The sequence below is a fragment of the Phasianus colchicus genome, chromosome 1, assembly GCF_987193195.1.
Source record: "Phasianus colchicus chromosome 1, bPhaCol1.hap1.1, whole genome shotgun sequence".
Lineage (NCBI taxonomy): Eukaryota > Metazoa > Chordata > Aves > Galliformes > Phasianidae > Phasianus > Phasianus colchicus.
Window position 1 is genome coordinate 156,375,709 of NC_143436.1, and position 13,800 is coordinate 156,389,508.

At 41.0% G+C, this 13,800-nt stretch overlaps 1 protein-coding gene and 1 long non-coding RNA gene across 2 annotated transcripts in view; one reads left to right on the plus strand and one right to left on the minus strand.

Moving 5' to 3' along the window:
- TBC1D4 (TBC1 domain family member 4) overlaps window positions 1-4,951 on the plus strand; it is a 103,354-nt gene extending 98,403 nt beyond the window's left edge. Inside the window, exons 19-20 of the mRNA XM_031607519.2 lie at window positions 900-1,076; window positions 2,724-4,951. Of these exons, the coding sequence (XP_031463379.2) occupies window positions 900-1,076; window positions 2,724-2,942 (396 nt within the window). The 3' untranslated portion in view covers window positions 2,943-4,951. The remainder of the gene's footprint in view (window positions 1-899; window positions 1,077-2,723) is intronic.
- LOC149920174 (uncharacterized) overlaps window positions 1,083-13,800 on the minus strand; it is a 38,897-nt gene continuing 26,179 nt past the window's right edge. Inside the window, exon 3 of the long non-coding RNA XR_016461476.1 lies at window positions 1,083-1,792. This is a non-coding gene — a long non-coding RNA (uncharacterized LOC149920174). The remainder of the gene's footprint in view (window positions 1,793-13,800) is intronic.

The following is a 13,800-nucleotide window of genomic DNA, read 5'->3' on the forward strand; positions in this document are numbered from 1 at the left end:
CTGTCCTGCAGTCTGTGTGCATTGCAGAGCAACCTTGCTATGATGAGAATGGTAGAAGTGGTTTTGTGCAGAGCCATATCTGATCAAGTAAATAGTTTATGTTGCCTCAGTGAAAATGGGTATATTTATATGGGTCAACATAGCTCTGAGATGAAGGTCACTTGCCTGCCTGTGGTGTGGTCCCATGCTGGTCAGCCTTCTGGATCTGCATGCATGTGCCCACTGCTTGCATCATATCACTCCTACCTGGGCTGCTGCAGGTGGAGTCATTTGGCTATCTTAACACTGTCATTCTCAGGACCTTTGTTACTGCAGAGAATGAAAGAAAAATGCAGGATATTGAAAGATATGCAGGACTACAATACACTGATAAAGAGTTGACTGGGTAGTCAGCAGAGAAAAATGGCATTTACCTAGAATGAACGCTGTGAAGTTCTGTCTCATTTTAAATAACCTGAAGAATAGTGAATGTGGAGCAAAACATGTTGGGGGATCCATGTGTCTTTTATTTGTGAAATGTTTGTGAATTCTGTAATAAGGAACAGCATTGATGTCACAGTAGTCACCCTTCCTAGTATAAAGTATCTGATAACTTTCAGAAATTGAGATGTTGTGACCAGGTATACGAACAGTAAGAGGTCATATGACCCTGATGGTTGTCTTGGATCATCCTTTTGATTTTAATTAAAAAAATTATATAAAAGTTTGTCTTCAACTTAGCACTTCTGCACAAAAGATCATAAGATTTGACAGCAAGATGCTTTAAAAATAGTTTATTTTTGAAAGGTACAGGAAAAAAATAAGAATAATCAAACAAAGTTTTCTCTTAGACATACTTTCAAATAGAATAAACATGCTGTCTCTCCGACGTAGTTAAAAATACTTCTATCTCATGGCAGGTATTTGAGATGGATATTTCAAAACAGCTGCATGCCTATGAAGTAGAGTACCATGTTCTGCAGGATGAACTGCAGGAAAATGTGAATCTCTGTGATGATGGTGAACCCCTGGAAAAGCTGGAGAGGGCAAACAACCACCTGAAAAGGCAAAACATGGATTTGTTGGAGAAGCTACAGGTAAATGAGTAAAGATCACAAACTTGTGGAGAAGTCATTCCTATGGCTCAGCTGGTAGTAAAGTATCTTTTTTTTAACTGTACGAGAAATGCTCTAATTATAAGACCTTATGCAGCTAAGCATTACAATGATTTGCTTCTCAATTACAAGGATTTGCTTCTGTTAGGCATTTTTAACTTGCTTGTTGTTCCTTATATTCTTCCTTCTTGTTTTAGATTCCTTTTTTCTCAGAATATTTCTGCAGTTCACATAAAAGTTGTTGCTTTTCAGCAAGACGCATAAAACAAAACAGTTCTGTCCCTTCATCATCTTGCTTCTCTACTGAGGAGTTTTAAGAAATAATCCAAAGTTGAGTAGGCTTACTCTCCAGATCTTTGTAGGCAGTAGCTGTAGCTTTCTGTTTCTGTCTGATGAAGCTCCTAGTTGTATTCTTGATTTGGAAGGTGGCCTCTTGTAGCAGATGAATAAAGCTGTGTGCCCACGAAATCTTGCCTGATTGAATCAAAGTCATGCTTTACAAAGACTTCTTTTCCTCCTTCACTTTTCAGCCTTTCTCCAATAGCCTGACAAAGACTTGTTTCAGGTTTTCTTATACGCGTTGTCTTGCATTTTCTTGAAAGAATAGTTTTTTTGCATCACCTGGCCATCTGTTGGTGTTAAGTGTTACTTGAACAAGCATAGTGAAAATCTCAGAGAGCACCTTCATCTCAGGAAACCTGAAAATAGAAACAGGAAAAAAAAAGTGGAGATCAGGTCATTGTTATTTTTCTGTTTAAAGGGCTGAGATTGCTGTGCAGTGTTCTTCTGGTGTTGTTGAAAATAAGGACTACTTTTTCATTATTGTTGTTTTTAATATATTATTGTTATTTTTTGACTACTGCCTGACCTTTTATCTCTGTTCTAAAAATGCACCAAGGGCATAGAATAATTATGAGTTAATAATTTGAAAGGCTCTTTGTAAGTTCTTCTATTCTTACAGACTGCTGTGTCATGATGTGTCTTCACACATTCCTTACACTCTTTGTCTTTTTGTTTGTACTGCTTCTTCATTATTGTTCTTTGTTTTGGCCCTCACCTGGGAATAGTCAGAATTTCCTCACTTCTTATGGAGAGGCATTTGCATCTGCTGAGGTGCAGGGTTTCTGATTTCTGTTCAGTGTCCTATTCCCAGGAGAAACTGTAGGTCTTTTTTTGGAGGGGAGAGAACACTGTCTACCTTTCAAGTGAACCATTTTAAGGTTCCGTTCCTCTCTCATCTCTCCACCCTGCTAATTTTATTTTATAGCGTTCTCATTGCTCCCACACTGTCAGTAGGCACTTTTCCAGTGCTACTAATGCTCCCAATTTCCTTTTTTCTCCTGTAACTTCAGTACTTTGTTACAACCAAGTGTTGCTTACTTGCTGCAGCTTGTGTGTCTCCTTCCTTGTGTAAAGCTTTCAGAAGTCCTTCAGATTAATCTGACATCTCTAGGAGATTCAATGCATATGATATACAGTAAAAGTCCCTTGTATCATCTGCCTACATGGGTGTCTTTTAGAAACATCTATGTAGCTATGTGATGTTGTTACCAAACAGCATGCCCTAAGAAAAATAAATGTTATTCAGAACATTTTGATTTATTAAAAAGATAACATTATTGTTTGCAGGTTGCTCATGCTAAAATTCAGAGTCTGGAATCCAGCCTGGAGACTATTTTGACTCGAGAGAACAAAATGAAGACTACAATTCAATCCCTGGAACAGGAGAAGATAGCATATCAAAAGACTCTTGAGCAGATAATTAAGTATTTGCCTACAGAAGCATTGTCTGACTGTGAACTGCTCCTGAAAGAAGTAAACTACAATCCAAACAATAAAACAAAATAAGGAATAAGCCATAAACCAGGGTATTGTAGGGCAGCATTTCTTCAAATATTAAGGGAATGAAAAGATGAGTATGCTGCTTTCAAAGGACTTAGCAATAGGCAATGTTATTATCCAAAACTAGTGCTGGGACACTTATAGCTACAGATGGGCCTTCAAATCTCAGTATGCAAATTCAAGCTATTAATTTTTTTTTATGATTATGTAAATAAATCACAAGGGGGAAATAAAGGATTCTCACATGTAATTATGATGAGTAGATATATATTTAGAGTTGACCTAAAGGAAAAGATAAATTTGAGTATTCAAAGCCAAGATAATAGTGAACTACAATTTCACTCTGGATGTGCTTATCTTGTAGTGAAATGAAGATAGCGTGTCTTTATATATATAAATATATATATATATGTTGAATAATACTTGAAGAAGAAAAAAAAAGAATGTAATTTCCCTCCAAAGAGCAGCATGTTTCACATCTTCTATGGAAAATCTGTGTGAACTCATGCGTGCCTCTCTTTTAATTGTACTGACGTTTTGCTCATAGACCAGTAATACAGAATAAGTATCATGGCCTGGTTCATGCAGGAGGAGCTCTAGTACTATTTGCTGCTTGGGCTGTATCAGTCAGCAGTGTACTTCCACATGCATGTTGGACCTGAAAAAAAGCATCATCATCTCAAGCCTTTGTAACTCAGACTTAAGAAATAAGTATCTATACACAAAAGCAGTGATGCCTCCTTCCTAGCCTGCTTGTTTCCACCTGGGACTGGTCAGCAATGATGGGGGGATGGAAGGAAAGCTGTGGAGCAGTATTTATTCTGATGTTAATTCCACAGGATACTTATGTAGGCATGTAAAAGATTCTCATTTAACCAAAGAAATATTGCAAGAAGCCTTGTCTTAGCTTAATGGGAGCCAGAAAACTATTTTTAAATTTAATTTGAAAAGAAAATTGAGGCGATCACAGGAAGTAGAGCATTAAATGCACTGAGAGAGGACCGAGCAAGTTTCAAACATGACATACACCTTTCAATTTTCATATAGTGAATATGCATTTCAGAGGTGATTCTGAAGTACGGGTGTGACTTAATAATGCTTTTCAGGTTTTTCATGTTTTAATCCTGCTTTGTGGTCTCCTTTGAAAAACAACAAAAAAAAATCACAGATTTGTCTGTTCTGAGCAGAATGCGAGGTAAGCTCTGGTCATTTCAAGGAAGAAGATATCTTTATAACAGTTTAAAAAGATGTCTTTAGATTTGAAAACGTTTTGGAGTGGAACTTCGGAAAAATCTTAGATAAATTTGTATAGACACGTATTTTGGAGTGCATGTCTGAACTGTTGATGGGGTGTTATTGTGGCTCACATTATCTCTTACCATTTATACTGTATTTCAGGAAACATTTTTAAACAAAAACAGTGAAGCAAAGTGCCAAATCCAGCAGTGTCTTTAAGCATAAGATTGTCCAATTTAGAAAGTGAGTACTTAAAAAGTATTACAATTCCGTGTAATCTTTAACATGATTAAAAGGGAGGAGCAACAGTGCTGATTTGCTGCACGCTGCTGCGGAACTAAAGGGTTTGGGGTCTCTCAGTTTTTATTTTATTTTATTTTATTTTTTACTTCCATGATGTTTTACTTGATTAAAAATATTGATTTACTTAACAGTCTTTCTTTTCACAGCTGGGGTGTGAGGTCTTAACACTGTGTATAAATTTATGTGGAATCTGTCTAAGTATTTACACACTTTGTGTGTTGTATTGTACCAGGTGGGGAAATGCCAAGTGGAAAGGCAGTTCTTTTGCTGTTTTGTTCAAAGTAAGTTTTAGCTGGTGTACATAAAGAAAACCAATCCCAGGAACTGCAGTAGTGTGTATTAGAAAGAATCAAGGTTATTCAGATGCATCTTTTTTTAAGATGGGCTGGATACGCTTTATCCTCTGTTTTACTTATCAAATTTTTCATGTGATGCCTGGAGAAATTCCAATAAATGTCATTGCTGCATTTCCCACAGCCTTGGCAATTCTATTTTCTGTTAGACATCAGGTACCAATCTTATTGTCAGTAGTGCCGCTTACGTGAAAGATGAAAAGAAGCTGTTTAGTTTCTGGTTGTGACAAAACAGGATTTATAGAGGGATGTGGGGAGTATGTAAATTCTTCCTGGGAAAATATTTTCATAGTTCTTAATGGATTGCAAGGTATTTTTCTTCTGTAGAATGTTTAGTGTGTAAATATGTTGAGAATAGTGATTTGATGAACTCTGTACTGTACATCTGACGTGGGAGGAGGAATGAACCATAGCAACAAGTAGGAATAAACTACAGAATTGAAAATGCAATGAGGTAAGTGTCTCATGACATTAAGGCATCTGTTAATATCCTTTGTGTTCTGGACACAAACGTGGCTTGTAACAGAATATCTCTGGGGTGTCTAGCTTGAAACCTACCCTCTTGCAGATACTCTCCAGACTTCCTTCAGATGAAGAGCTAAAAAAAATCATTTAATAAACTGTGAATAAGGTGTGTGTTTCTCTCCATCTATTCTTTTATCCCTTTCTATCTTATAGGTGGTTTTACAGGGGCTATTTCTTTTCTGGTTGCAGCTGTGTTACTGTAGAGAGGGAAATCTAATGTGCAGTAGGCCAGAGAGAGGCAGAACAGCAAGCATATATATGCTTGGAAGAAGGGGTGGTTAATAGGTTTGGTCCAGTTGTTCCTTTTTTTTTTTTTTCTTCCCCTTTATCTTTTTCTTTCCGTTGTGAGAAAAAAAGTTTTTCAAAGCTGTTGTTCTGCCTCAGCTAAACACAATAGAACTCTCTGGAGCTAGAAAACTGCCTTGTAAATGAGGAACACGACTTGCTAGGAATGCAGTTGAAATAGGTCAGTCTGGTAAGATGGGCTAACATAGGGAACTCTCTGGTATTCACATCTTTTATGAATGGAAAATTTGGCCAGAAAGTTATTCTTATCCCCCCCCCTCCTAAGAGGCCCCATACTTATGTAAGGTGCCTTGAAGTTGTATTTTGTTCACTTTTCTGGAAAAGATGATCAGATGTTACTGAAAAATTATTCTAATAAATGGCATGTTCCAGTTTAAGCCTGGCTTGAAAGCACAGTCTGATATGTTCAGCTAATCTGAAGTGGGATGATTATCTCTTATTCATCATGACACTGCTTTGCCTAATAACATTACTGCAAGAAAGCAGAGCAATTTGCAATTAGAGCATTTATAACAGTTTATTCTAAGAATTTAATATTGTTAGTGTGGTCCAGAGTGTCTGAATTTAGACACTCAATTTAAACATAAAGGTACAGAGGTATTAGTGTGAATAGCTTTTGTGCTTTGAGGTGACTTAGCTAAGGCACAAGTAATAGTGAATATCTGCTCAATCTGCATAGTTGTCATAGGTGGTTATTGGCAGATGTGCTAGAGCTGTTAAAATGTGAAGCATTTTATCAGGCTGCATTATCACTTTGTAGGTTCATCATTGATTCTGTACTTCCATAGTTCAGCTTTTACAGTCACTGTTAGCTCTTCAGTGTATTTGATATGTTTTGCCTTTTTCAGTCGTTTTAGAGACTGTAAAAGAACAAAATTTATCTTCATTTTCCAAAAAATGAAGTTAAGTGGGCTGCTTGAAATAATGGCAGTCCTGGAGAACACAGATAGTCAGGGGCACAACATGAAGGATTCAGTTTAGCCGGAACCTGAAAGTAGCTTTTTCAAAACTGTGTGACTTTACTAAGCATCCAGGAAAGGAGCAGAGGCTCTGTGTGGCTCTGGGAGAGCTGGACATTGCTGCACTGCATTTGGGAACTCTGTGCTACAGGTGAGGACATGTCCACTCCTGTGAATTGGGAGTATCATATAGAATCACAGAATGGCCTGGGTTGAAAAGGACCACAATGATCATGTAGTTTCAACCCCCCTGCTATGTCCAGAGTCACCAACCACCAGACCAGGCTGCCCAGAGCCACATCCAGCCTGGCCTTGAATGCCTCCAGCGATGGGGCATCCACAACCTCCTTGGGCAAGCTGTACCAGTGTGTCACCACCTCCTGCATGAAAAACTTCCTCCTAATATTTAACCTAAATCTCCCCTGTCTCAGTTTAAAACCATTCCCCCTTGTCCTACCACATGCAGGCTGTGTGCTCCTGAAAGGCATCTTCCAGTTGGGTTTTACATACTGAAACAGCACAGATGCAAGCCAGATCAGAGTAAATGGGGACATTGGAGCCCAATACTAACTAAAATCCTGTCGTCACATGCCTCCTGTGTGACCATGTATTGATACTGTGCTCCCAGATGTTGTCCCAGCACTCAGTCAAGTGTGGTTTTTCAGTGTGGCAAAACACATTTGTCATAATCTTTCAGTGATCAGTCTGCTACCAATGAGTGCTTCAGGAGAAATCTGAGCTATTAAATTTGTACTTGAGCATTGTCCACAAGATGTCACTGTTGCTTCTGTATGCACATCTCTACATGTGTGTTTCATGGTAGCACTACTCTGCCACGCAACATATGCAAGGAACACACCATGGCTCTGGATTGAGAGAAGTAAATGATTTGCCTGTCTTATGGTGCTCTGTTTGCACAATATTTGTAACAAAATGAGATGCTCCTGCTTGAACAATTTATTGTAATGAGGGCTTGCTGAATGACAGATACAGCCTTCTCAGAAATGGGTGCCCTCAGTTGTGATGTTTAGCCCCTTTTGTTGTGCAAGGGAATTGTGGAACCACTCTTACACCCTACAGTGGGCACACTGTGCCTCAGCAATCTGATCCTGGGTGTCTCCTTTCAACTGTTCTGGCTGAGCAGGATTTATTTTTGTCTCTTGAAACCAGCCCAGAGCTGATCTACCTACAGTGTGATTCTGTATTGCTTAGGAAAAAAAAGACTTCCTTGCAATAAGCTTCCCTAATTAATCTTATTGTGTTTTCAGTGATTGGAACATAAATGAAGGATTTTTTCCTACTATCTTTTCTCGGAGGTGCAGAGAAAACATTACTTTCTAATTCCATTTTACACTTTGAATTTTTCTCTCCAACAATATTGCTTTGAGATGTCGCACTGAAATGCAGAGGATGCATCCAGCCATCAAGACACAGCTATTCCCAGATATGTGTGGACAATGCATGTGCAGCACATTCACCTACCAAGCAGAGCCTAATGTTCAGCTGTATGCAGGTGATTATGGCATCAGCATTTCCCTGGGGACCCCTGGGCATAAACAAAGAGACCACATCTCTTCTACAGATGTGTTTGCATTTCTAAAAGTGCCAAATTATAGATGGGTCTAATGGGTTGAAGGTGCTTAAAGCAGGGCCAGTACACTTCACGTGCAATATACCATCATTTGAAAAGCTATCACGTTGTGGAAACATCATTCAAGTGCTAATTTAAATAATACCAACATCTAAAATGAAGGCATGCTCTGACATTTATAGGTTTAATGTCTATTTCTGCACTCTACCAAAATAGATGGGTTGTGGGTGGATCTATGATTATTGCTGTGCATTAGCAAGGCAGAAATTGCATAGGCAGCTGGTATTATGCCTGGGTAAATATAGATGGGGGAGAAGCTACAGAGTAATTTCTTGATGTCGCATATTTACTTAAGAAACCATTAGAAAGTATTTTATTCAGCAGTGGTTAAGGCTTTGGAGAGTAGGAGAAGGTCTTAAGACCTCAATGGCTACACGCATCTCCTTCCTGTACATCCTGCAACCCTGCTGGCAGTAACTTCGTGCTGCCCTTTGGCCACTGAGCAGTCACAGTTGGTGCTGGATGCGCTGCCAACTTGTGATCTCAACTGAAATTTGCGATACTCGTGTCTTCTGCCATTGCAGTAATCTGGAAAACCTGAGAAAGCATCATGGGCTCAAACAAGTATTCACTGCTGACTCTCAGTACTGCTGTTGTGGAAGGAGCAAAGGTACCAGTCTTTTTGCAAGAACATAAATCCTTCCAAATAGAACAGTAAAGGAAAGAGAGGTATGCTGCACCATTGAACTGCTCACAGTGACTTTACTGCTTTTATAATAATATGTGATTGTGTGTAATAAATCAACAAGGTAGTACTTCTAACAGTTTTCTAATAAAGACCAATAAGTACAGTTCTTGACTTGAAAGAATAATAAAAAATCTTTTTAGCTTTTTTTGTTTAAAAAATTAGATAAGGTGGCTTGCACGCCTACCAGGCCTTTCATACAAAGATTAAAGCATACTTGTATGAAGCTTGTCAATACCCTTGTGGAGGGAGAAAAATCACTTTTGTGTTTGAAAGAGAAGTGGGGCAGTTGCAGAAGAACAGCCCCTGGTTTGTGCTAACCCCACTCTCTTCTTTCTTCTCCCTTAGAATTTATCTAGTCCACAAATATTTTTGGTTCCCTTTTTTCTGTGCAAGACAGACAACAAACTTATCCTTATGGGAAAGACTTGGGTTATTTGGTTTTATCAATGGGTGAGGGAGAGACTGATAGAGGAGCTAAATCTGAAAACTGTTCCTAGTCACACAAGAACAAGAAAGCCAAGAATGTCACAGGAGCCTGTGTTCTCCAGGGGATGTCATGCTTGACCAGCTTTATAAGCTTCTATGATGAAATGACAGGCTTTGTAATGGGAAGGAGTTGTGGATTTTTCCCACCTTGACTTTAGTAATACCTTCAGTGCTCTCTCCCCTAAGAAGCTCATAAGCTGATGCAGTATGGGCAAGATGAGCAGACAGTGAGGTGGATTGAAAACTAGTCTACCAGATGAGCCTGTAGGATGGTGATCAATGGATAAAGTCAAATTGGAGGCCAATAACGAATACCTTCATTAATGATCTGGGTGGTGGGGCAGAGGATATGCTAGAGAGTCAATCTACTGTCTAAAGGGATCTCAACAGACAAGATGGAGGCTGACAGGAACCTCATGATGTTCAATGAGAATTGCTAGGACCTCCACCAGGAGAAACCTCAGATACCAGCACGTGCTGTACGTCATTCAGCTGGGAATCAGCTTGACAGAAAAGATCTTGGTGGTCCTGGTGGGCGCAAAGTTGAACACGAGTTAGCCATGTGTCCTTGTTGCTAAGAAAGCTGAGAAAATTGGGACCGTTTAGCTTAGAAAAGAGAAAGCTCTGAGGGGACCTTATCAATGTGTATAAATACATAAAGACAAGATGCAAAGAAGACAAAGTCAGGTTCTTTTCAGTGAACCAATGTCAGGACGAGGCGATGGGCACAAACTGGAACACAGGAGGTTCCCTCTGAACATCATGAAGCATTTCTGTCCTTTATGGGAGATAGCGTACTGGCAGAGGTTGCCCAGAGAGGCTGTGAAATTTCCTCCTTGCAGATCTTCAAAAGCTGCCTGGGCTTGCATGCTCTGCTCCAGGTAGTTCTGATGGAGCCGGGGGGTTGGACCAGATGGCCTCCAGAAGTCCCTGCAAACCTCATCCCTTTTTGTGGTTCTGTGAAACATGATGGTGTGATGGAGAGTAGCCCAGCTCTGATGTTTGGTACTAACTATTTCTACAGCCTGATTTCAACTGCACATCAGCACTGATTTTCTCCTCAAAGTAAAATACAAGACCTAATATTAAAGTTGGGTGAGGGGGGTCCTTTTCCCCCTACTTCCTCATTTACTTTTTTTCTACTGAACATTTTCCTTTTTTTAATTTTTTTCTTCTTGATCATCAGTTCCCCTCCACCACCTTTTTTTTTACTCAGTGGTTTGTTCCCAAGTGTCCCTGCTTTATCCGTATTGCTTAGTGTTTTCTTTTTTCCAAATGCTTTGCCTCTCTGCCAACTCCTGCTCTCCTCAACGTTTGTTCTTAAAGCTCTCTTATTTTGCTGCCTCTGCGGGAAGATGGGATCCTGCTGTGTATCTTGCTTTCCTTTCAGGCCAACTGGTTCCCACACGTGCAGTCTTTCTACTGCTGCTTGCATTCTTCACCAAGGGTGGGACAACTGACCATTTCCTTGGTTTGTATGTGGTGTGCTTCTCACTTTTGCTGGCTGAAGAAACAGCGTCAGAGCCCTGCGACTTCCTAAGATGCACTTGCATGGATCTTGTGAAAAGGCAGAGCCTTGTATGCCAGTTCCTTGGAGTAAGGACACGTGCTCCTGTGGAGGTTACACATAAGCAGTGCAAGAAGATACTTTATGTGCCTGACATGGCTAAGTCCTTGCTAAAGGTCCAGGGCCTCAGGTTGGATGGGGCCCTGGGCAATCTGATCTAGTACTTAATCTAGTGATTGGCAACCTTGCCTGTGGCAGTGGTGTTGGAGTATGATGATCCTTGAGGTCTCCAAGCCATTCTAATATTCTGTGATTTAGGTGGCTGTAAAACCCCTTGCATATAAAGTTGTTGTTTTTATCTGTCCTCAGTGTAAGCCAGCCCAACACAGTTAAAAAGAGCAGGAATAAACTTCTGCTTCGTTAGATAGGGCTGGGGAAGTGTAAAGTGGTTGTGTGTGGGAGAGCAGGAAGAAATGGAATTGTGACAGGAAATCATAAAGTATATGTGGCAGACATTTCTGTCTTTTAGTAGCTTATTTATGCCAAAGCACACGGTAACGTGCCAATTTTTGAAGATTTCTGGCTTCTTGACATTTCTCCTACTTTTTATAAAAAAAAGTGTGCCTCTTTTCTAGCACTGCCTGAAACGATCATGGCATCCAAGATAGAACCTACAAAAAGAGCCAAAGCACTGAAATGATGTGAATTTTCTAAGTGATGAACCTACATTTTGGAAACAATACTTTGTGTTTGTGGTATAACAAAGCCTAGAGAGATGCTGCAACACAAATCTGGTAAGACTACAAAAGATGTACAGCCTCCCAAGAGATTTACCATTAAATCAAGTGAGGTAGGAAGTAGGGTGAGAGTAAGTTGCTAAGAAGAGCAGAGTGGGTCCAAGATGATTAATATCAGCCACACAACCACATTGTGAGCACCTGCTGTCGGAAGTAGGGAGACTTGATTCAGTCTTCCTTAGGCTCACCAATGGCTTTGATAGAGACACCTCCAAAGAGGAAATCCAGTTCATCTCGTTTTGATATCCACCTCTTTCTGGCTGCAGTGTGTCCTAATATATTCACCAATTCCTCTCTTCTCTCTAGAAAAGGCATCCTAGAAAAAGCATGAGTAAAGAGAAAACATGCAACAGTGACAACCCACACAGTCTGTGTGGTTGTTATTATACTTGGAGATTCAAATAATGAGTGTGATTAGACCCTCAAAGGCTCTCAATTACTGACTCCATCTCCTATGGTATACTTTGAGTGAAATTATAATGAACACGCTATTAAACAAAACACGAACCCTCAGGCTATCTGGGATACAGCAGATTTTCTGCTTCTTGGCGTGTGCATAAGCCTCTCTCCCTTCTCTGAGGTGAACCTGGATCCTGCAGAACCTTCTGTCCTTTGCTTCTAGAGCCTCAGATTGGGCTCTCCAGCCCCCATGTTCAGCTGGGAGAGGTAGGAAAGGGGGAGGAGGGGAGAGTGATGCTCTCAGTGTCCATGCTGGTGCCTAAGTCACTGCTCTCATCCAGTCAAGTTGCTCATCTTTTCTCTTCCCTCTTTTCCCCTCATCCCATGGGACTTGGAATCTAAAGTACACCTCAGTGTAAACCCCTGAACACAGAAATGCACTGTAATCCATCCTGTGTGTGACAGGAAGATAAATAGCAGAGAAGCTGGGGATGTCGGGGTGGTGCAGAAGAAGGATGAGCTGCTGCAGATGCTTTGTGTAGATAGAGAGGGAGCTGGAGTTTGGGGCCTGGTTCGATACATCTGTCATGAAATCGATGTGCACTCTGCCACTGTATGTGATTATGTGCAGAATCATAGAATCACAAGGTTGGAAAGAACCTAGAAGATCATTTAGTCCGACCGTCCTCCCATCACTATTGCTACCACAAGCTACTAAACCATTTCTCACAGCACCACATCCAAACATCTCTTGAACATTGCCAGGGACAGCGATTCCACCACCTCCCTGGGCAGGCCATTCCAGTGCTTGACCACTCTCTGAGAGAAAAAGTTTCTCCTTACGTCTGATCTAAACCTCCTCTGGTACAGCTTGCGGCCATTTCCTCAGGTCCTGTTTGTTCCCTGGGAGAAGAGGCCAAATCCCTCCTCATCACAATGTCCCTTCAGGAAGTTGTAGAGTGCAATGAGGTCTCCTCTGAGCCTCCTCTTCTCCAGACTGAACAATCCCAGCTCCCTCAACTGCTCCTTATAAGACTTGTGCTCCAGACCCCTCACTGGTTTCGTTGCCCTTCTCTGGACACATTCCAGGGCCTCGATGTCTTTCTTGTAGTGAGGGATCCCAAACTGAACACAGTACTCAAGGTGCGGCCTCACCATGGTGAGTACAGGGGGATGATTACCTCCCTGCTCCTGCTGGCCACACTATTTCTAATGCAGGCCAGGATGTCATTGGCCCTCTTGGCCACCTGGGCACACTGTCCGCTCACGTTCAGCTGAGCGTCAACCAACACTGTCAGGTCCCTTTCCTCTTCACAGTCATCCAGCCACTCAGCCCCAAGCCTATAGTGCTGCATAGGATTATTGTGGCCAAAGTGCAGGAACTGGCACTTGGGTTTTTTGAACCTCATCCCATTCACTTCAGCCCAGCGATCCAGCTTATCTAGATCCCTCTGAAGGGCCTCCCTACCCTCGGGCAGATCAACACCACCTCCCAACTTGGTGTTGGGAGGTGGTGTTGATCTGTTGATCTGAAACTTACTGAGGGTACACCCAATCCCCTCATCTAGGTCATCAATCAAGATATTAAACAAGATGAGCCCCAGAACCTACCCCAGGGGAACACCACTCCTAACTGGTCACCACCTGGATTTAA